General features: G+C 43.6%; 2 protein-coding genes across 9 annotated transcripts in view; both read left to right on the top strand.

The window, feature by feature from the left end:
* The window catches only part of Tmod2 (tropomodulin 2), a 45,722-nt gene extending 29,983 nt beyond the window's left edge, over positions 1-15,739 (top strand). For all 7 annotated transcript variants that reach the window (XM_006511268.3, XM_030244444.1, XM_030244445.1 and 4 more), the window contains 3 exons: positions 4,108-4,251; positions 4,570-4,714; positions 7,237-15,739. In XM_006511268.3, coding sequence (XP_006511331.1) covers positions 4,108-4,251; positions 4,570-4,714; positions 7,237-7,271 — 324 coding nt within the window. In that variant the 3' untranslated portion in view covers positions 7,272-15,739. The remainder of the gene's footprint in view (positions 1-4,107; positions 4,252-4,569; positions 4,715-7,236) is intronic.
* Positions 15,740-21,702: 5,963 nt separating this feature from the next.
* Positions 21,703-24,303, top strand: part of Tmod3 (tropomodulin 3) — a 61,874-nt gene continuing 59,273 nt past the window's right edge. For both annotated transcript variants that reach the window (NM_016963.2, NM_001357828.1), the window contains exon 1: positions 21,703-21,860. The gene's annotated coding sequence lies outside the window, so the exon portion shown is untranslated. The remainder of the gene's footprint in view (positions 21,861-24,303) is intronic.

The following is a 24,303-nucleotide window of genomic DNA, read 5'->3' as shown; positions in this document are numbered from 1 at the left end:
TCTGTAACCGTCATTAGATATTATGATGCCTCCCCCAAACTTGCTTGAACTTGGCACATATAAAAACGTCAGAGTGTGTTTTGTCTTAATCTGTATGTGCATTAATAAGCCAAGCATACTGTAAACAACCAAAAATAGTGAAACATTCCATTTGACATTCAGTTAATGCGAGTATGGAAATAAAAGTAATAACCAAACCTTTGTCCTTTTATGCATTTGGGGTAATCTAGCCAAACAAGAAAGCTACTTAGCCTAAGTAAATACTGTCCCCACCGTAGCCATCACCGCTTCCTCTTGTCTGCTTTGCTTATTTTAAGCCACTCTTCTAGGGACTCGGTGACTACAGTTCTGAGCGCTAAGCTTTGAAAGCTTACCTCACCCAGTCATCCCTTAGTGCTCCAAATACGTGCTGTTGTTAGTTCCTGCAATAACGTAAGAGGTTAGATTATCCCAGGCGTGGCAAGTAATGACAGAGCCAAGAATCACCACCAGGTCGTTCTAGTTCCATTACACTAAATTTACACACACAGCCCTGCTGTTGTTGATAGGGTCTCCGGGAATCAACCTGAGAGTTTACAACACCAGCCGCTGGCTCTCAAATCAAACTAGAAAAACAAAGGTCCTGACACAGTGGTTCGATTTAAAGTAACAGTCTTGGGCTGGAGAGAAGGCTTAGCGGTTAAGAGTGCTTGCAGCTTTTCCAGAGGACCTGAGATGATACAAAGTATCCACTTCAGACAACTCGCAGTTGCTTATAACTCAGGCTCCAGGGAATCTAATGCTCTCTTCCAGCATCCTTGGCACCTCATCCTTGTATGAGGTCACATACATGAAGCACAGACATACCTTCAGACAAAACACCCATATGCATAAAATAAAAATAAAGTCTAAAAAATAAAAGTATATAGAGATATGTCTGGGCGTGTAGATATAACTTAGAACTGTAATGAGGTATTCTACATTCTTTTATTCATATTCCATCTTTGAAACCTGTGGGGTGTTTTATATTTATAGCTCATCAGTTCAAACTACTACTGGTTTTCTTCCTTTTTTTTTAAGAATTACTTATTTATTTTATGTTCATGAGTACACTGTCTCTGTCTTCAGACACACCAGAAGAGGGCATCGGATTTCATTACAGATGGTTGGGAGCCACCATGTGGTTGCTGGGAATTGAACTCAGGACCTCTAGAAGAGCAGTCAGTGCTCTTAACCACTGAACCATCTCTCCAACCCACTAGCTGGTTTACTAAGGCTTAGTAGCTACATTTCTTGTGACTACCATGTATGTTGGGTTCTGTTTATTAGATTTAAAAGAATTATTTTAATTTTTAATTAAGTGTGTGTGTGTGTGTGTGAGAGAGAGAGAGAGAGAGAGAGAGAGAGAGAGAGAGAGAGAGAGTTAGTTCAGCATCCTTGAAGCCCAGAAGAGGGTATGTGGACTCCTGGAGCTGGAGTTGCAGGTGGTTGTGAGCCGCCTGAGGTGGGTGCTGGGAGTTGAACTTGGCTCTTCTCCAATATCAGCATGTACTCTGAACTGCTGAGCCATCTTTCTAGCCCCAGGAAATTACAGTTTTATATAATCCCATAGAGTGCAGAAAGCAAATCTTGAGACATGTATTTCTACTCTAATCATTTCTATAGCATGGAGGGAACCACCTCTGTGTTTTTCTGACACTACTATCCCAGCACATGGAATAGATGCTCAGATATTTGCTGAACCGAAGTGAACCAGAGTGAATAACTCCAAGTTGTGTTTGGCTGCATGGGCTCCATTTCGTCCCATTTGAGAAAAAGTGTTTTCTTTTCTGAAGTTTAAGATAAAGCGGCACGATCTTGCCTGCCTGCCAGGAGGTTGTGCAAGTTTTTATAAAGAACTAATTGCTCTGAAGTTTCTTTATTCTGGGACGGAAAGTTAAGGCCAAAGCTTGGTGTGTCCAATGAGGAAAGGCTTGCTGCACTCCCATCCCATGCTCTGATTAACATGGGTGCATTTAATTTTAAGATCAAGTGTTAAACGGAGCATGGTGGCCTATGTCTCTAATCCCATCACTTGGGAAACAGAGGCAGGGGAATATCTGAGTTCAAGGCCAGCCTAGTCTACAGATAGTTCCAGCATAGCCAGGGCTACACAGAGAATCTTTGCCTCAAAACTAACAGACAGCAATGAAGAACAACTATTGAATAAATGTACCTTGAGTTGCATCGTGTGCCATTCCATCAGCCTATGTCCCTGTGCGTTCGGCTCTAACACCTGTCAACACACAGGATGTCCATTCTGTCCCAGTGACTCTCAGCTCAGGAGTGCTTTTCCTCCCAGGGCTCCCTGGCAGTGGCTGGAGGTGTTTGGAGCTATGATGAGGACGTATGCTACTGGTATTTGTAAGGTCTCAGAATTCTGAGAGGCTGCTCATAGGACACCCACGGCAAAGAAGTCACCAGGCCCAGATCTTAGCCATGCAGAGGTTGAGAAACCTGCCTGTCTCCTGTGGAATTCCTTCTCTTCCTTCTTCCTGTCTTAACTGCCATGAAGATAAATTAAGATCGTTTAGGGCTACTCCCTAGAAGCAATCAGTATTAGCAATTTGTTTTTCATTCTCCCACTTATTGTCTTTATGACTTTAATTAAAGTGGCTGCCAATCTCAACTATTCATGCACTTGAGGAGCAAAAGGGCCAGGCCTCAGTACCTTAAAGAGCCTGTTCATGTTCATCTGGGCAGAGCCAAAATATACTCTGTGTGTGTGTGTGTGTGTGTGTGTGTGTGTGTGTGTGTGTGTGTGTGTGTAAATGTTATCTATATATGTGTGTGCATCTAGGTGTATGGTTCTAAGTGAGTGTATGTATAATAAGTGTGGGGTGCTCGTGGAGGCCAGAAGAGGGTGTTAGATCCCGTGGAGCTAGACTTGTCTGTGAGCCTCTCGATGCTGAGGTCTGGACACTTGTTTTCCTGATTGAACAGCAAGTGCTCTGAACCACTGGACCATCCGTCCAGCCTCAATTATATGAATATTTTAAAAATGTGTTCATACTGAGACACCTTTAAACCATTATTAAAATGTGTTCTTTTAGGGACTACCTAGTCTCAACTCTTGAGGAGTACAAACAGGAAGATCAACACTTTATGGCCAGCCTCAGTGACACAGCAAGTTCAAGGACAACCTGGGACACCTCAGAGTCTGTCTTCTCTCTCTCTTGTTCTCTCTCTCTCTCTCTCTCTCTCTCTCTCTCTCTCTCTCTCACACACACACACACACACACACACACACACACACACACACACACAGAAAGAGAGAGAGGGGCTAGAGAGAGAGCTCAATGTTTAAGAGAACTGACCGTTCTTCCTGAGTTTTTGTTCCCAGCAACTACATAGTGCTCACAACTGTCTATAACTCCAGTTCCAGATGATCCCACACCTTTTTCTGGTGGCTGCTGGCTCAGTCACACACATGGTGCACAGATATATATGTAGGCAAAAAATACACACATTAAAAAAATTTTTAAAAAGAAAAAACATACAGCCACATACACCACGTGGATGCTGGGAATTAAACCCAGGTCCTCCAGGAGAGCAGCCAGCACTCAAAACTGCTGAGAGTCAGTCACTCATAACTGCTGAGAGTCAGTCACTCATAACTGCTGAGAGTCAGTCACTCATAGCTGCTGAGAGTCAGTCATTCTCTCTCTCCAGCTTCTACTAAGCTATTTTAATTTTATGTTTGGTTTGGTTTGGTTGATTGTTTTTGTTTTGTTTTGGGGTCTTTGGTTGGTTGGTTGGTTTTGTTTTGTTTTGTTTTGTTTTGTTTTGTTTTGTTTGAGGTAGGGTTTCTCTGTGTAGCCCTGGCTGTCCTGGAACTCACTCTGTAGACCAGGGTGGACTACTCAGAGATCTGCCTGCCTTTGTCTCCTGAGTGCTGAGATTATAGGCATGTGCTACCACTGCCTGGCACTATTTTAGTTTTTATAGTTCAAGATTTTAATTTTACTTAGAAATAAAAATATGACTTAATAAATGTTTCCTTTAAATGCTATCCAGCAATCTATTTCTTTCATTTGGGAGAGAGATGTTCACGTTTAGAAACCCTGATGACTGTTTTCGTACACTAAGGCCTTTGCAGAGATGCTGAAAGTCAACAAGACCTTGAAAAGTCTAAACGTAGAGTCCAATTTTATCACTGGCACTGGAATCCTGGCCCTGGTGGAAGCGCTGCGGGAGAATGACACCTTGACGGAGATCAAGATTGACAACCAGGTACAGATGGGTGGAGCAAAGCTGGCTTCTATCTTAGGGGAGTCCCCATAGGGAGTGGGCCAAAGCTCAAAGCTCTCTGTGGATTTGATGGGATCTCCTGGCTTTCCTAACAGTTTCTGGCCCATAGAACATATGCACTCTCTCTGTGTCTCTGTCTGCCTCTGTCTCTCTCTGTCTCTCTCTCCCTCCCTCCCTCCCTCCCTCCCTCCCCCCCTCTCTCTCTCTTTTGGGACGTAGCCATGTAGTTTTCCCCTGTAAGTAACTTTTTTCTTTCCCTTCCTGTTTATCCCATGTATATGTGTACGCGCCCACAACCAGAGGCAGCAGTTGGGAACAGCTGTGGAGATGGAGATCGCCCAGATGCTGGAGGAGAACTCAAGGATCCTCAAGTTTGGGTACCAGTTTACCAAGCAAGGGCCACGGACAAGAGTGGCAGCTGCCATCACAAAAAATAATGACCTGGGTAAGGCAGATGTGATCTGTGCTGGTGACAAGTAGGACAATTCATCTTCCCACTTCAGAGGCAGTGTCTCAGATACCACACCACTGGGCTCGGTGGCACTACTAGGTAGTCATGGCAACCCTCTGATCTTCAAGGCTTCAATGCAGTGTTTTTAGGAGAGCTCTAATCAAGCTTAGCTCTGCTTGATTTCCATGCCTTGGCCTCCCCTCTCCTCCTTCCACATCGATGATACTCTCTCTGTTAGACAAGGGCATAGCAATCTCTGGTTCCTTATGGTTGGGTTCTGATGATGCTTTCTTCAATACTCAGGCTTAACTGTGGGGACATGAATACTTCTGTACTTTGTGTCAACTGTACTGACAGAGCTACATGACACAGATTAAAGTCTCACAGAGATTTTCAGCCAGGCCACTCTTTACCTTCCTGTGCTGTTACACTTTGTTGAGGATCCATACTGTTTCTTCTGTTAAGATGAGATGGGGCACATCACAGTGAAAAGGAGGTTAGTCACAGTGTAGAACGATGGGACAGAATGAGAAGGCTTGGTCTGGAGACATCTCAGCTACCTGGAGTGGCACTGCAAAGGGACATCTGGGACTGGGCAAGTCCACTTGACAGTCAGGCAACAACAAGCTTGAGTCCCTTGTTTGAGGTTTTGGAACAGTGGGCCAGACCTTAGACAAGGAAGAGACACTGGCAGGACATAGAGCTGTACTTACTCACTGAGTATGGAGAGTAAGACCCATGACCCAGCAAGAGGCTTAGACCCATGACCCAGCAAGAGGCTTAGACCCATGACCCAGCAAGAGGCTTAGACCCATGACCCAGCAAGAGGCTTTGGAAAAGGATGGAGACAACCAGAAGATGCCTAGGAAATAAAGCATGTTACGCCCAAATCTGAGCAACCCAGAAAACAAACAAACAAACAACAACAAAAAACAACAAACAGGTAAAGCAAGACTCTAGAAGTATTGTAGTAAGGCCCAGGAACAGCCACTGCAGATGTCACCTTGGTCACGTCTCACAGCTTGGGCTACTGAAAGTATCAAGGTAGAGAGGACTTTGGACAGGATACCAGTTGGCCAAATCCAGGGAGCTTCCATAAGCCTCATTCTATCAACCAAAAGAGCCTGCAGCCCAGGAAGTAAAAAGAGAAGAAAGGGGTCTTTTAGAAACAGGACTGCAGTCAGGTTTGGTGGTGTGTGCCTGTAATTCCATCATTCAAGAGGTTAACGTAGGAATGTCATGGTTGAAGACCAACCTGGGCTACGTGGTAAGACCATGTCAGGGGAGTGGAGAGAAGGGTGGAATCAGGTAATCATTTTGTTTAAGTTTTTTTTATTTTATGTGTATGAATTTCTAGTTTGCATGTATATCTGTGCACCATGTGCATGTCTGGTGCCTCGAAGTTCAGAGGAAGCGTCAGTTCTCCCGGAACTAGAGTTATAGCTGGTTATGAGGAGTTGTGTGGGTGCTGGGAATTGAGCCCAGGTCCTCTGCAAGAACAAGTGCTCTTAGCTACCGAGCCATCTTTCTACCTCCCAAATCAAGCAATCTTGACAGTATCTTTGATTCCCAGTACTGTTTTGAAGAAACCTCAATGTCTGATTTTGCCTGTGGTCTGAACCCACTCCTTTTTTTTTTAAGACCAATATATAGGATTTTGTCTGTTTGTTATGAACAGAATTGTGCTGTATATCCCAAGCTGTCCTGGAATTCAACTATGTAGCCCAGGCTGGCCTCCAATCTTTGATTCTCCTGCCTCAGCCTCCAGAGTACTGTGATTGCAGGTGCACCACACCACATCTGAGACTTGAGAGTTTTTAAACAAGATGAGCCTTAGAGAATCGGAGCTTCTGTTTATAGATGGTCTCCCAGCTACAATCAGAGATGCTGGGCATGGCTGTGTTCACTTGAGAACTTCACAAAGGGCCAGTTGGTGACCAAACTGCACAGAAGACAAGAGGATGCCCTATGTATAAATTCCCATGAGAATATTTACCATTTCATTACTCTGTAGACTGTCCTTGCCTAATTATTCCATAAACACGTGGAGAAGCTCTCACATTTAAGTTCCCAGTTCCCAGACATAGCTTTATTTAAATATGAATTCCTCTACATGCTAGATTATTATTGCCAGTTCCATTTACTGCCATAGTTCACTGAATGTTGGAATCTAAGAGGATTTATGCCCTCAGGTGTGTGGCATGGAGCTTTGTGAGATGGATACAAGCCTGTAGAACAGTAGTTCTTAACCTGTGGGTCACAACCCCCACAGGGGTCACATATCAGATACCCTGCATATCAGATGGTACCAGATATTTACATTGTGATTCATAACAGTAGCCAAGTTACAGTTATGAAGTAGCAATAAAATAGTTGTATGGCTGGGGGTCAGCACAGCGGGAGGAACTATATTAAAGGGTCGCAGCGTTAGGAAGGCTGAGAACTCTGCTCTAGAGTGATTTTAAAGGATATCCTTTGGTTCATCTTTTTTAATTCTTTCTCTCTCTCCTACCTAGTTCGAAAGAAGAGAGTTGAAGGAGACAGGAGGTAAAGCCCCACTCAAAGGGGTGAAGTCTCACCGTGCGGCCATCCAAAAAAACATACCCAAAATCCTCTTCTCCACCGGACCATTTGATCCAAGGCTGTTCATTTCCGTTAACCATATCCATCATAACTTTAACTGTTACTCCTTTTTAGCGCTAATTATTTGTCTGAAATATGTGTAGCAGTTTGCCTCGCTCCTGGACACACCTGGTGGCTTGCACAAGTAGGGTGATACAGATCTTAGACAGTGACAACGCTGGAGATGATCTTAACCACTTTCATATTGTAGTTTGTCTTGCTTTCTTTCGTGAACCGTTTTTAGTCATGGAAGGGACTTAGCATGTAGCATGTGTTTGTAGCTGATGACAAAGTGGAGGCCTATCTCTGTTTACATGCATTGCTTTGAGCTAGGCCAGGAACATGGGGAGTGTGTGCTACTGACCACATGAGAAGTTAGTATTGCCAAGCTTTCACAAATTCTCCGTTAATTTCAGAAAAAAAAAAAAATAGTGTCTCTACATGCACATGCCCAACTGATAGATAGATGGTCAGTGGGATCTTCCTTAGAAAGCACTTTAACGTAGCACTGGCAAAGGGACTGTTTAGTGCCCCGTGAGTATATTAACAAGTCACACACTTACCTTTACTTACTGTTAAACATGAATGAAACATATTTGTTAAGGTATGTGGTCCTGGGAATTGTATCCAGAACCCTGTGTGCTAGGCAAGCACTCTACTCCTGAGCTACATCTCCAACCCAAATTATATTTAAAATGATTCTCTAATAGGTAATTATTTACAAAGCCGTTGAAAGACTTTCCAGGTATGATGGGAAATTTTTTAAAGTTTAACCAAAAGAAAATTTCAAAATAGTACATTCCCACATAAAATAACAATAACAGCGTCTTGGGAGCTGGAGAGCTGGCTCAGCAGTTAAGAGTGCTTGCTGCTTTCCCAGAAGACCAGAGTTCAGCTTCAGCACCTGTGTCAAGCAGCTAACTTGTATAGCTCCATCCTCGGGGGACTCTGATGCCTCCAGCCTCTGAGGGCATCCACACATAGGTATACATACCCCCTATATACATACACATGATTAAAAATAGATTTAAAAGTTATGGTACCTTAATCAAAGTTTCTGATACATAATGAATTTGACAAATTTTAAAAGCAATTGTTGATTCATCTTTAGCATAACCAGATCACCAGCTAAATTGTGGGCATTGTGGTTAATTATATAGGTTTTTTGGGGGTTTTTTGGTTTTTTTGTTTTTTGTTTTTTGTTTTGTTTTTTTGTCACATGCAATTGCTTCTTTGCCTTTTGGCTTAAAATCAAGCATTGATTTTTGTCATATATCACAGTAAATCCAGCTATTTGCAAACATTAGGTTAAAAGGAATTGTCAGTTGCTAAGATGTTTGTCACCTCGAAGACAGAGCCTGTGAAGACATGACTGAAGTGACCATGAAGTGACTGATTTCCTAGTACAACAACTGGACAGCATAATGCAAATTTAAGGTACCAAGTGATGGAATGTTTTGGCCCAAAATAATCACTTTTCTCTCCTGTCATAGACATCAGCCACTGTCAGGTACCTGTGTTAGCTGCCCTTCTCACTGCTGTGACTAAATACCTGACAAAAGGAATATAAGGAAAAGGGGGATTCATCTTGGCTCACAGTTTTAGGTTGCCACCAACTGTGGCAGAGAAGGATAGCAGCAGGAGGATGAGACAGTTGTCACATCACTGTCACAGACAGGAAGCAAAGAGAGATGAATGCTGGGGCTCCGCCCACTTTCCTTTCCCCCCTTTTTATTTAGTCTGGAGTTCCAGCCTATGGGATGGTGCTCCCCACATTCAGGGTGAGTTCTCTCTTCTTGGTTAAACTTCTCTGGTAACACCGTAGGTGATTCCAAATCCCATCAAGTTGACAATGAAGATCCTGTCTAGCATCTCTTGTCCTTCCTTTTCCTCTCCTTTCATGACAAAGCATCCTTCTTGTTTCCCTTCTCTCTATGTCGCTAAGTCAGTGGTTCTCAACCTGTGGGTCACAATCCCTTTGGAGGTTGAATAACTCTTTCATGGAGGTCACTTAAGATTATTGGAAAACACAGATATTTACATTACAACTCAAAACAGTAGTAAAATTACAGTCATGAAGTAGCAATGAGATAAATGTATGGTTGGGGGTCACCACAACATGAGGAACTGTATTAAAAGCAGTAAGAAGGTTGAGAACCACTGCTCTAAGTCCTATAAAGGTGATGGGAAACTATCAGACAAGAAAGAACTTGGAGTCAGGAACCTTGGGAAAAAAAACTGGACACTTAGAGGGAGAAACTGAACACTTACTGTGCTATAAATAACCACAGCTAAAGCAAAAATTCTCAGACACACCTCATTTTCTTGGCTCATTTTTATACTCTTCAGGACATAATAAATAGGGTATTCTGACATTTTTTGAGTCACCCCCAAGTGCTTTAACTTAATACTTTATCTCCCTGTCAATCTAAAAATGTATTTGTTTTGTTTTATCCCTTAATCTGATCTTTCCTTCCTTCTCACCCACTTGGGTGTGGTATTGAAGCCAGTTTGTATAGGTTTGCTGGTTTGTTCAGTTTTCAAGAATTCTTTAAATTCTTGCTCAAAATTGCCCTGCTAAAAATTAAGGTGTGGTAGCATGCCCTAGTGATCCTAGCACTTGGAGTGGACGCAAGATCAGTGTTGGCTACACAGAAAGTCTGAAGCCAGCCTGCTACCTGAGACCCCTCCCTCAACTTGAACATGAAGTGGCTTGTACTTACAGTGAAATCGATGATAGTAAAGGCAAAACTATGCTCTTGAGATTCTTTACGTCTGTTGTGCCTGTATGGCATACAGACCGCTGTGCTATAGCACAGGTCGCCCCTGCTCTGCCAGCATTAACTTCTTGGCCATGGTGAGAAGAGTCCTTGGGAATTATCAATGTGTAAGAAAATGGCTCCATTCTTTCCTCTAGATTGTTGGCTGATAAGCAGTCATCCATTCTACCTGGGTGAAATGTATAGGGTGTATTTTAATCAGAATTTTTGGTTACTCTGTTGCCAAAGGAAGGATGCTAAGTGTCTTTCCTCTCTCTCAGCCACAGACTTCTTTAAGAGCAGAGTCCCTAACAAGCTTCCTTTTCCTGTTTTCATTCACTCTCTTGCCTCCATTCCTAAGAAGCCCTGGCCCTGCAAATTATTGTCTGCAGCCCCATATTGTAGAGAGTGGGTTACAATTGTTGACACACCCTGGCAAAAAGCAAGAAAAAAAGTCATATTTAGATCATAGATATTCCTTTTTATAAGGAGTTATTAATACTAATAAGATTGTAGAACATTATTTTTAAATTCATACTGGTTTTATCTTATAAAATGAGTTTATAAGATTATTACTAATCAGCTGTTTTATCATCGTGGATTTTTAACTAGCATGTAAAGTGACATTTCCATCAGCATTTATATTTTGAAGGGAACTACTAGAAGATAAAATATACATCTTAGGGCATCTATCAAATCCATTTAATTAGATGAAGACTTCACCTCCCACCTGCCCAAAATGGACCATTAATTTCATCCCGATGAGACATAATGTGTGTGAATTATTTTTATAAGTATCTGTTTTGCTAGCTAGTGTGTTGATGTATTTTCTAATGCCTGTATAGCTGTTTGGAGGGAGCTCGTGTTTGCCTAAGCCTGCTCCCTTCCCCTTTACAGTTGTACAGGTCCATAAGTGAAAACTCACTCACCTGGACTTGACTTGAAGGTTTCTGTGGCTGATGTCTTGTCATGACACCTGTAAATGGATGGCTTTTAGGAGATTATTTGTCAAGTTTAGAGATGCTAACTAGTCCAGCAGTACAAATGCATCTCTCTGTCTGCTTGATGTGGGCAGCAGAATTTCCTTCATCTTTATCAGCATGATCAAATCCCTTGATTTCTCTCTCTCTCTCTTTCTCTCTGTCTCTCTGTCTCTCTGTCTCTCTGTCTCTCTCTCTCGTGTTTGTGTTGTGTGTGTGCTCGTGTGCGAGTGTGTTTGTCAGATATCTAAGTAGGTATTTGGCTACATCTGGACAACTGATTGAAGGGGAGGCTCTCTCCCCAGTTCCACTTCCCCTCCCCCTTTAGAGCAGCTGCAGACCCGGGTTCATGGGAAATGACCCTGGAGTCTGCAGTTTCTGTCACCTACCATCACATTTCACAGTTGTGTAGAGATGACTCTTGAGGAAATCACTGGATTATTCCCCATCAGATCTTCCTCTATACCTAACGTGAGACTCATTTCATACTTAGGAGCATCAATTAGCGCCCTTCTTCCATCTCTGTAGGACACACTGTATATAGACATTTTGTACATAATGATCACCAAATACTGTTGTGAGGTATTTGGCTGCATGTGGACCATGAGTTGACGGGACCATGCTTCCCTTGCCCCTCCCAGGGTTGTTGGGGGCCCAGGTTAGAGAATCACATGCCTGGAGGGGCAGGTGCTGCTCACCCATCTTTCTGCACACAGCTCATCTTTCAGTAGAAGTTCATTCCCATGTTAAAGCTCAAAAAATATCACAGTGCCTGTACTCTTGGCACCAGTTTTCTCAAAGGAAGACTGGTATACCAAACCATGAACAGCTGCTTCTCTTCCATGTGGAGATGTGGCCCCTGGTGGGCACTAGCACTATGGAAGCCACTGCCTTCTGAAAAACTGCCACAAGACATTTCTCATGAGCAAAGCGTAGACTTGGTGTGAAAGCGTCAGCAGGCTCTCGTGCTCAGACAGTCGTGGAGAGCCGGTAAAAGTGTTTGAACAGACGTCCTTTTTCATTGCTGAAAAGTATTCTGCTCTCTCCTCGATACTTTGAAGGAGGCAAGAAACATAAGAATTCTGGACTGAGAAGTCTACACGTGTCTTAGGGTTGGGGTGACAGAATGCCTTTTTGGAAGGTAGCTACGGGGGTTGGGGGGTGTAATGACTTACTTCTCAGTTCCCATGCCCTGCTACTCTGTTCTCACTTAAAAGACTGAAAGACACCTAAAGGAAAGGTATAAAAACGTGGTAAATGTCAGGGTGATCCCACTGGGTAAATCACAGAGCAGCCTTGTGGAACTAGCTGGCCAGAGAATAGAGCCCAGAACCTCAGTTTTCATTCTTTCCTTGTTCCCCCAGTTCTAGATCTGACTTGACGCAGTGACTCAAGATCCTTACACAGGGGATGGGCTGGGGACTTAATATTTAAATTAGCTTAATGCAGAGCTCAGTTCTGCTCACTCCTAACTGCTTGTCCTTCAGCCTGACAGCAACAACTGAACCATCAGTAGATATGTGCGCAAAGGGTTCCAAATTTTATGTCCGTATCCTGGGTTCTGTTCTAGAAACAGTACTTGAATTGGAGGTCAGGCCTATCTAGGACACACTGTTGGCTTGGAGAGGGTGAAAGAGAGGGCATGAAGTCATGGGCAGAAAAGAGGAACCAGCTAACCAGGCTTAGTTGGCTGGGTCTTGTGGCAGTCATTCGGAGCGTGCTGGCTCAGCTGGTTGGTATGGTGAACAGGTGACATACCAACAGATTTGGAGGCTTAATCCCAATCCCATTACCAACACTTAGCAGGTGTACGATCATGGGCAATTCATTTAATTGCCTGCCAATTATAGACTATATGGGGGACCAACACCGGAAATGGAATCAAGTGACCTAAACACTTGACTCCACACTCTCTTAGCTGGGTGACTTTGGGGGAGCCACTTGCTCTCCCCAGCCTAAAGCCCCCCAGCTATTAAAGGGGAACAATATCTTCACTAACTACCTCACAGAATTGTAGTGAGAAAATAGAATCGTATGACTGGATGAAAACAGCATAGAAACTAGAAAGCACTGCACAGAAGTAGATGGCTTTAGTCAGCTCGCTAATGTTTCCCAGAGTCTGTTTTATTCTGACCAATGGTTCATCTTTTGGAGTAGGACAAGAAGCATGGGTACGGTGTAAGGGACTAGAATTATTATACTTTACATAGAGATGAGAGGTGGATGACAGGGCAGCGAGTGTTATATTTCATGATAGAAATGATAGGTTATTTTTCCTGGGTCATTTTGACCCACTTTATAAAGGGCTGGGGAGTAACTCAGTAAGGCAGTATGCTTGCCTGGAATACACAAAGTCCTGGATTTGTTCCCCAGCACTGGATAGATAAACTGGATGTTATCTAGTTAGTAGCATTAGCCTGTAATCCCAGCGCTCAAAAGGTGGAGGCAGGAGAACCAGCTCAAATTCATCCTTGGCTACATAGTGAATTTGAGACCAGCCTGGACTACATGAGATCCTGGCCCAAATAATAAAAAGCTCCTTCGGAAGTTGTCACCATGCTTGTAGATTCTGGCCCCAAGAGGGGAACTCAGACAGTTACTAAGAATTGAGGCAAGAGCACTACTGCCTTCCTGTCATCACTAAAGGAGATGGAGGCTAGGCAATAAAGGTATTGCTGGCAACCATAGAGAGCATCGCCCTGCGGCTGCAAGAATTTTCGTGCGTAGCATCTGTGTACTGGGTACCAGCGCTGGCACTGGAGGGAAGAAAGCTCTCTGGGGCTGCAGCTACCTATCACCAGCGACTCAGCCCTCGTCAGTTCTTTATTTTGGCCAAGAAAAGCATTGGAGCCTGGCCTCACAGGGATGGTGTCTCATCAGTCCTTGTATCCATGGTACCATCTAATAAGGTGCCTTGTACATAGTAGATGCTTAATTAATGTTGCTTGTACAGCATTGTCCTCCAGCCCTACAAGAATTATACTCTGTTTACAACCATGTGAGATATACAGACACACACACACACACACACACACACACACACACACACTTAATCATACTGCTTTGGATGCCAGCTGTATGTGACCTTGGGCAAGGTTTTCCATCTATCTTATGTTCTTTTCATCTATAAAACAGTGTATTCTCTAAAGTCCCTTCTAGATCCCAAACATTACAAGCCTGTGATTCTGAACACGGGTGGGTAATGTACCCACACCAGCTCCAGCTCTCTCCAGGAGCCGGCAGCTGTCTGTTCCTTTTCAGCAGCGTTTGATAACTTCAGAGTAGCTGTAGAGGAGCAGCCTCATCAGAAACGCTGCTTCAGGGCTGGAAAGGTAGCTCAGTGGTAGAACGTTGCCTGGCATGTGGGTTCAGTTCTCAGCACTACAAAATTAAACAAACAAACAAACAAACTTTAAAAGTCCTGGGATGCTTCCCTCAAAAGCAGAAAGGATATTTTTAACATATCTAATATTTTTCTCCTTAGAATCAGAGGGAAAGAAGGGGAAGAAATACAAAGAAAGGAAAGTGACCAGGATGGGGTTTTTTTTGTAGGCTTGTATTTCATGTCTGTGTATTTGCATGATTTCATTCCAGAAGACAATCAAAGGTGCACTGTGTGTTGCAAGAAACTGGCCCAGGATTTAAATTTCTGTGGACACCATCTAGATGTGGGTAGGCAGAAATTGGCCAAGCAGAGAAAGGCGATGGATAAAAAGTACACTTCCTGAGTAATTTTACTTTAGTACCAAATGTCAGCCGTGACAATCTTTATTTAAATTATTCTAAGCCAGGTATGGTAGTGTCCACATGTAATCCCAGCACTTGGGAGGTGCAGGAGCAGTGTCAGAAGTTCAAGGTCATCTTCTGAAGCATAGCAAGTTCAAGACCAGCCTGGGATACAAGAGACTTAGTCTTAAATTTTGAAATAAATATATAAGTAAAAGTAATTTGTATCTCTGCTACTTTCTTTTTAAGACCAAAACTATGTACATGGAAAAGCATATTTATATTTTAAGTAAGCCTTTATCTTAATCGTGTTTCATGTTTTTTCAGAAAACAAGCAACATTTTTCATTGCACATAAACATGTAAAATTCTTGCATGCCACTGGTCATAATGGCTTACCAGTTCTCTGCCTGTCAAGTGTGACTTTATGTGTATTGTTACCTATATTGTGTTGGAGAGACTAAGGGACATAATATTCTTGTAAACTTGTCAGCATTGTTGGTAACATTGTTTATGTGAGCAGATGCTGAAGAGCCACAGGGCTTTATTTTTCATTTGATATTTTTTGAGCAAAGCTAGGTGATTGGTTAATTCACTAGGAATCTAAAGACTAACTTGCCTTTTAAATTTGAAGTTGAACATCTTGTGAAAAGTAACTGTGAGATAAAAAAATGTATAGAGTGTAAACTAATTTTATCCTCATAATAAGGAAACCCATTGTCCCACCCCCACCCCCCCAAAAAAAGGGTGCGATTTTTGGGCCCTTTGGAATTAGCACCCAGAGCTAATGTTAAGCTAAATAGAAACTGTTTTAATTAACCAAGATTTTCCTGCTTTCAAAGATGTTATGTGTTCACTTGTGTCTGGAATGATAGTTGTAAATTAAAATGTAAAAAGGGGGGTGGAGTCAATAAACTTAACTTTAAATGTAAACGCCTGGTTCCTGGCTACTCTAAGACAAAGTATCTCTTCAAAATAAATGTCTGACACTGTACTTTCCGTAGAAACATTTGAAAACAGAATAATGACACCCTTATACAAAAAAGACAAAGTACACAACCACTGTACCCAGAGGAGAAATGGAAACATTGAAACCAAAGGTTCACTTGTGGTTACACAGTTGAAATTGGTTAGAGTAATAGAGAACCGGAATACAGGGAATTACAGGTAGCTCTGTATACCCTCTGCCCGCTAACAGTAAACCAAACTTCTGAATAAAGATTTGATCTGGAATAACAGGAAAACCAAACTTGCTGAGCTCTGCCTCAGCTTGGTGATCTCTAAATTTCATTGTTTAGGCTGGTGACAGTCTGAGAAACAGAGAGGGCCTAGATCTAGTTTCTATATTTGCTGTTGCACACCTCCACGGGGAAATGCATTGCTTCATTGTTTTGCTAAAAGAACTGTCCTTTTCAATGCATTGCTTCATTGTTTTGCTAAAAGAACTGTCCTTTTCAGGGGTTAGGGATGTGGTTTGGTTGGTAGATCAGAGGAAGCCTTCGGTTCTATCCCTAGAACCTCCTTAAACCCTGTGTGATGGAGTGTACCTGTTAGCCGGACGGACATTCGGGAGGAAGAAGGAAGAAATGAGGGGCTCAAGGTTATTCTTAGCTACACAGTGACTTTGCTTGCGCCCAGTCTGAGCCACATGAAACCTTGTCCCTTTGAATCTGTGGCTGGATTTGTCTGGATTTGCTGTTTTGTAGGCACCAGCTTTTGGATTCGGCACTCAACCCTTAAATGACCCCTTGACTTGGGGATCTCTTGTGTTTGGACTTTGTTAAGGAAATGTCCCCTCCTTATGGGACTGTTTCATAGTTCAGCTTTTTCTAGGACTAAAAGAAATGGTAGCCCATACCCTGTCTTCCTTCTTTGGTAGTCATCCAAGAAACTCATTATTTTGTATGCTAATAAAAAGAGAATCATGAAGACCAGATGCCTATAGTCTCTAGCAAGTATTCCTTATGTCCAGGGCCTCAGTGGGGACCAGATGAATAGGTAATTGAATAAGGTTGGTCTAGACAATAGACGATGGAAGGAAAGCACGCAGGTCCTTGGCTTGGCACATATGAAGGTAGGAGGGGGGTTCTATATATCTTAGAAACCCAAGCTTATCAAGCCCAAGCAAATTTCAAAAAACTGTAATATCCAATATAATAATGGCTTGTAACAGCCAGCTGGAGTATGAGGTTGGTTCTTGGTCCTCTGGCATTTGCAGGAATCTGTATTAGCTGCACCTCTAGAAGAGCCATGATAGAGCCCCTGCTTAAAATTGACATGGGGGAATTTCAGCTGTTGATATTGGAGGAACGGGAGTAATGAATGGCATTTGAGTTGTGTGGTAAAACATGAGGAGTCACTTAGCAAGTAGACCTGGGGTGATGGAAAAGGGCATTTCAGGCCAAGGAGTTTTCTGGAAAGCTGTTCCTAAATCTGTGCATACCAGCCACGGTGCTGCTCTCCCCTCCCTCCGCTTTAACCAACTCCACGGCCCCAGAATGAAATCCTTTCTTCTAGTTGTTGGTCTACAGTTCAAATTCTCACAGCTTTTCTTGCAAACTGGGTCCTTAAAAACTGCTCATATACCCAAGGGAAGCTGTTTCCTGAAGGAACCTTTTGATAAAGAGCAAATGGCCGCTGGTATTAATTTGCTTGTGATGACTCACTAAGGCACAGACTTTATGAGCTGCTCTGGCTGGAGGCAGGAAGATAACACTAATGAGGGCAGAAGTAGGATGGCAGTATCGGCTTATCAATCACTTTCACTCTGTCCTCTTTGTGTGTGTGCATGCACGATCGAGGATCAGCCTTGAGTATTCCTCAGATGCCGTCTTTTTTTTTTTTTGAGGTGTCTGTGGTGGGGGCATTTAAAATAGGGGCTCACTGTGTAGCCCAGGCTGTCTTGGAACTCACGCTTTAGACCAGGTTGGCCTTGAACCTCCTACCTGACTCCTGAGTGCTGAGATTAAAAGCCTATGTCACCACTGCCCATCAAAAGTCATCTTTAAAAAACAGAAAGGAAGGGGGAAGGGAGGGAGGGAGGAAGGGAAGGAAGGAGGGAGGGAGGGAGGGAAGGAGGGAGGGAGGGAGGAAGGAAAGATTTATTTACATGTATTTATGTGTGCCTGAGTGTGTATGGACACCACATATGTGCCTGTGGAGGCCAGTAGAGGGCATTAGGTCCCCTGCTCTTAACCACTAAACCACTTCTCCAGCCTTCCATGCCCACTGATGCCTGCCCTGGAGCTCACTGAGTCCGTTAGGCTGGCTGGCCAGAAGAGTCCAAAGCCTGGTGACATGAGTTAATTTCCCGGAATGATGGGAGGAGCAAACCAGCCCACCTTCTTTTTTTCAGAGCAGAATAACCAGGATACTAACAAGCGTGAACGCAGAACTGTCAAAGGAGACAAATGTGTGGTGCGTGACAGTAACGCTGGGATCTGAGAAGTGAGACCAGGAGGATCAACAGTTCAAGGCCAGACTCGGCTACATAATGAATTTGAGGCCACTCTGAGCTACATGAGACCTTCTCCCTCCCCCCCAAAAAAAATGACATACAAAATGGGCTGGAGAGATGGTTTAGCAGTTAAGTGCCTTCTACCCTTGCAGAACATGGGTCCAATTCCCAGCACCCACATTTGGCTGCTCCCAAGTGCCTATAGCTTCAGTTCTATGAGACCCACAATCTTCTTCTGGCCTGTACATACGTGGTGCACATAAACATGCAGGCACACATACATAAACATCAACAGTAAATCACGTTTTTGTTTTGTCTTGTTTTAAAATATCATACACATGAACTGTCAAAGAATCCAAATTATCTATCCATTCAAAATGCTGCCTCTTCTGGAATTTCTTGGAGAAGATTTTTCATATTCTTTAAGACTGGGCACAGATTATCATATTTTAAAGAATTTGATGAGATCTAGGAGACATGTTGGTCTAACCAGCAGTTAAAAAGTAGGCTAGAATTTGAGTGAGTATGTGCTTCATTTTTGATCTATAATTAGTAACTGGTCATTTGACTTTATGCAAATTAACTCTCAATTCTTCATTTTTTATTTTCACATTTAAAACCTGAGGATATTAGTTCTGTCTTTATAGGGTTGTTTCGAAGTTCCATGAGATATTACGAATGCTGGTCAGTGCTTGGTGTGTATTGGATATTCAATAAATATTAATTCAACCTGGGCATTGTAGGAAAATTCTTTCAGAAACAAGCTCCTGAATATTTTAATTTATGAGATTTCTCTTAGCCAGGTAGGTGGTTGCACACCTGTAATCCTAGCCCTGGGAGACTAAGAGAGATTTCTTTGTGGCCAGCCTGGTCTAATAGGGAGTGTCAGAGCAGCCAGATTATGTAGCAAGACCTTGTCTCAAATGAATACACAAATTATAAATATATATATATGTCTTAGTCAGGGTTTCTATTCCTGCACAAACATCAAGACCAAAAAGCAGTTGGGGAGGAAAGGGTTTATTCAGCTTACACTTCCATACTGCTGTTTATCACCAAGGAAGTCAGGACTGGAACTCAAGCAGGTCAGGAAGCAGGAGCTGATGCAGAGGCCATGGAGGGATGTTCTTTACTGGCTTGCTTCCCCTGGCTTGCTCAGCCTGCTCTCTTATAAAACCAAGACTACCAGCTCAGGGATGGTCCCACCCACAAGGGGCCTTTCCCACTTGATCACTAATTGAGAAAATGCCTTATAGTTGGATCTCATGGAGGCATTTCCTCAACTGAAACTCCTTTCTCTGTGATAACTCCAGCTGTGTCAAGTTGACACACAAAACCAGCCAGTACTACATATATATATATGTATGTATGTATGGAGGGGGGGGGACAGACAGAGATGGGAGGGAAGGAGGGACAAAGAAAGAAGATATAGAAGAAGAAAGAGAGGAGAGGAGGGAGAGAAAAGAGTGGAGGGAGGGAAGGAGGGAGGGAGGGAGAGAGAGAGAGAAAGAGATTGAGATTTTCCAGATTATCCGTGATATTCAGTGAGTGTCAGCAGCACAAATCCGGAGTGTTTACTTAACCAGGGGTGCTCCCGCCCTGAGAGGAAGAAGTAGATGCCAGAAATAGATGCCAGGAGAAACTAACCATTGGGTGACTCCCTATTCTGGGTGTAACTGGAATGTACCTCAAGCATGCTCTCCAGTCCTCTTCTGGGCTGCTTTTTTTCTTTTTTTTTTTTTTAATTATCAAGATAGAACACGATTCCTACCCATGCTGATGTCCGTGCTGATGCTCATGATGATGCCTGTGCCCCGTGCCGATGCCCGTGCTGATGCCCATGCCCCGTGCCGATGCCCATGCTGATCTCCATGCCGATGCCCATGCCCCATGCTGATGCCCATGCAGATGCCCATGCTGCTGATGCCCGTGCCAATCATGCCCATTATGCAGAACATCATTAAACGGTCCTCCAAGGTCATCTTCACCTAACTCCATCCCCTCCTTTCCCTCCTTTGACTAGTTGCTTCTCCAGTTTACTCTCTCTCACATTAGCCTAATCGCACTGCCTGTTGTAGAACACAAAGTTGGAACGGGAAGATGGGATGGAGCAGGAAAATGGGCACATGCTGTCTACCAGGTGATTAGAAACAGCATCTGTTAAAAACCACTGCCTTGCTTGGACCCATAAGATAACTAAAAACAGAGTAACCCCTAACATCTATGCTTTCATTTTGTGTCTGCCTTCCTGTTTTGGGTTGCCTAGGTACCTCTGCATGTGGACATATTTACCATTCAAGGACTTCTCTCATGGTCCTTCAGGATAAAGGCATAAAACTAAAGTATGAGAGACATCTTAGAGTCAGCTTTTACAATTACTCCTCAAAGGCACCTGTGGTCACTTTGGATTCCATGAAAATGGTCAGTTACCCATCCCATCCATGGTGGGGAGGATGCATCTTGGAACATGAGCACTTATCCTCTGAGAATGACATTGCCCCCTCAGGCAAAAGGGACTCTTGGGAACAACTTGCAGAACCAGTCTTAAAGAATGACCAGCCAGGACACATTGTGACCAGGATTGCTCAATTATACATACAAGAATGCTTCCTGCCCCAGTTGCTCTGCTTAAATCTAAAGCTCATATGGGCTTATTGACTTCTTTATCTGATCCTTTCCTAGGTGTGTGCATTAATGAAATATATCTCTGCTTCTCACCTTTACTCCTTTGTTTAGTTAGAGGCACCACACCTTGGTGCGATTTATGACCTTTTCTGCCATAAATTGCTTTAAAAAGACAAAACAAAACAAAACAAAACAAAACAAAACCCAAACCAAAAAAACCTCATGTAGCCCAGACTGGCCTTGAACTCTGTATGTAACTGACTGATAAACTTCTGGTACCCCTCCCTCTGCTTCAATTGCTGGGATCTGAGATTACAGGCATGTAACACCACATCCAATTTATACATTATTTGGAATTAAATCTAGGGCTTTGTGTATGCTTGTGTAAGCACCCTACCAACTGTGCTACGATCCCAGTTCCTTAGCTTTTATCTGTCTTCCATGACAAGTTTGAAAGGCTTTCCCATTATCACGCTCTCCCATTAGTAACCAAGGGATTAAGAAAAGCCTTACTCTGTATTATTTGTTTACAAAAGGCCCACCATGCAAGAAGGAAATGTATTACCCAAAAAAAAAAAAAAAAAAAAAAAAAAAGCCTATAGATAGGCTTTCTACCTTCCAGAGGGTCACGGGCAGGTACATATACAGGAGCAGAAAGCATTTTTCTCAGCCTAGTGTCTGTACCCTCTTATAACAACACCCTTCCCATTGTAAAGGACCAGGTCCGTATGTATGGAGCCGCACCCTTCTCCCTTGAACTACAACTCCCAGCATGCAGTCTGCCCCACGAGTACGCACGCGCGTGGGAGGGGACAGTGAAGGGGAACCAGCAATACAGACAGCGCGGTCGGGTTTAGGGGCAGCTGGCGGGAGGATTCGGCAACTCCCTGAACTTGAGGCACCGCGGAGTGTGGGCGCCGGGAAGAGCGATTCAAACCTTGCGGACTGTGCAGTGGGTCGGCGGCCAGACAGGTGAGTTCAGCCCAGTGCTTTCCAGGAAGTCCGTCGGCGGGCGCGGCAGCGGGTCGCTCCGGCCTGGGCGACTAAGAAGGGAGCGGCTGTGCTTCCTGCGCCTTGCCCGCGGGCCTCGCTAGAGAGCAGAGGGTGCCGGGCCGTTCTGGGACGGCGAGCTGTGCTGGGTGTCGCCCGCGGCCAGGCGCGCAGGCTCTGGGCTGGGGTTGAGTCACTTGTGGCCGGCCAGCAGGGGTTCGGAACCGGCCGCCTGGGATTCGGGGCCGCCACTAGTATTTGAGACCGGTCTCCTGGAGTTCGGGACTGTCTACGTAGGGTTTGGGGTTTGGCTGTCTGGGTTTGGGACCGGCCGGTGCTCCGGAACCGGCGTAGCTGGGAAGCTGTCTGAGAAGCGCCTTGCCTTGCCGCCCCTCTACCCCAGCCTTCATCTCGCTGCCTGGCTGTTGTTGGATGAGAGGAAACCCACAAAACTTGGGACACACCCTTTTTGTGATTGAAATCTGGTGTCTTGCATTGGCCATTTTGCTTATCTGCTCTGCCCTGCCTTAGAATAAGTTTCTGGCTCCTGTGCAGCACAGCTGGGGCCAGCTGTGAAGCTGATGCGGGTTTGTTTTGAGGACGTGACTGGGTCGTTGTATCTTCGCTTACAGAAGTTGATGCGTTTCCTCCGCAAGTCTGCATTCTGATTACAAACAGAAATGGGAAACAGCCCCAATTTTTACTTTCCTTTTCTTTCTCGACTCTTTCCCTCTCTCTTCTCTGTTTAAGAATCCCCTTTCCCCTTTCGAATCCTACCACACACACACCCCACCCACGTTCCCTTTCTACTCTCCCATCCAACCCACCCCCCTCTTTCTTGTCTTCTAAGAATCACATTCCCAACTTGACCTCTGCTTCTCTTTAAAAAAAAAAAAAAAAAAAAAAAAAAACCCAAAAACCACAGTCATCTCTTTGGTAATGAACACTGCAGTAAAACTTATCCCAGGAGGTCATACTTAAACAGGAAATGAGCCTGTGGAGATTTGCTGGCTATGAGCAGTCTTCTTTGGTTTCTGACATTTAGTGCAGTTCATGTTTCTTTTTCTGAAAAACTTCGGAATAGGTTTTTTTTTTTGCATATTAAATTGATTAATCAATTGACCTGTCATTATTTTAGAAGAATAGCTTTGCTCAGACTCCTTTTTATTAGTTCTCTTCCTAGTCCTGGTCACACATTTTATACACATATATATCTCTTTTTGATATTTTGAGCTGTGTAGCTCAGGCTGGCCTTTAAGCCTCAGCTTCCCAGTACTTGAATTACAGACGGAGCCACCGAGTCTGGCCATGTCTATAATGTATTAAGAGCTGACAGTAGGGCCAGGAGAGAAGGCTCAGAAGGTGAGAACACACACTGAATCCCATCTCTGGTTCTACACGTGCCATCCATCATATTCCAATCTTAAACGACCTTGCCTTGCATCTCTCAGCATTTGTAGTTTATCTTAGAATGAGGTTGGTGGTAGCCAGGTAACCCATGATCATCCTATCCTTCTATGGTGTATGTGTGTTCAGGTCTTTGCATGCTCTTGTGTGTTCACATGTATGAACATGCATGTGGAAGCCTGGAAGTTGATGTCATATCCTCCTGGATCATATCCACTGAACCATATCCCTATTATCATTAAAGAATTAATCCATTTGGAAAACCATGGCTATGTGTATATCATTCCAACCTTGATGCTAGACAGGAATGACCGACCAAAGGTGTCTTCTTGAGGCTATTACTGCCCTGTAGCTGATTTATCCTTCATCTTTGTGGTAGGCCATTAGGCCACGCTTCACCAGATAGACATTAAATACTTATAGGTCAGATCCCATCACAATTCCTGGTTTTCAGTGTAAAAACAATTTTTTTTCAGGCTGGAGATATAGCTCAGTAAATAAAGGCTTGCCTAGCATGTGTAAGGACCTAGCACCACAAAAGCAGAAAGATAATTTTTCAATTCCCAGCAACTGGCTTGTGGCTTATTTATACAATAGGTTCAGTACAACAGAAAGAACCTAAGGGCCTACATCATGTAGGGACAACACTTTTCACCCATAACATGCATAAATCACCATGCCTGTTCATTTTGAAGTGGAGTTTAGAATTTGCATATCTTAAGTAGAAGTTACACTTTGAAAACCAAAATGGGGAGATAATTTTTAAAAGACATTTTAAGATGCTTATAATGGTTCTTTTAAGACAGGTGCTGATAATTGTAGTATCAGACACGATTGCAGGACTTGTCTAATTTTCAGTTAAAAAAATTTGTTTGAGACAGGGTCTCACATACCCTAGACGGACCTCGGATTTACAATGTGGCCAAAGTTAGCCTTGAACTCCCGATCTTCCTGCCTCTGCATCCTGAATGCTGGGATTACAGGTGGATGCCACCCCGCCAGCTTCTCCTTCCATCTT

This window comes from Mus musculus, chromosome 9 (genome assembly GCF_000001635.26).
Source record: "Mus musculus strain C57BL/6J chromosome 9, GRCm38.p6 C57BL/6J".
Classification (NCBI taxonomy): Eukaryota; Metazoa; Chordata; class Mammalia; order Rodentia; family Muridae; genus Mus; species Mus musculus.
Note: the sequence above shows the minus strand (reverse complement) of the source record. Positions and strands in the feature narration are given on the sequence as shown.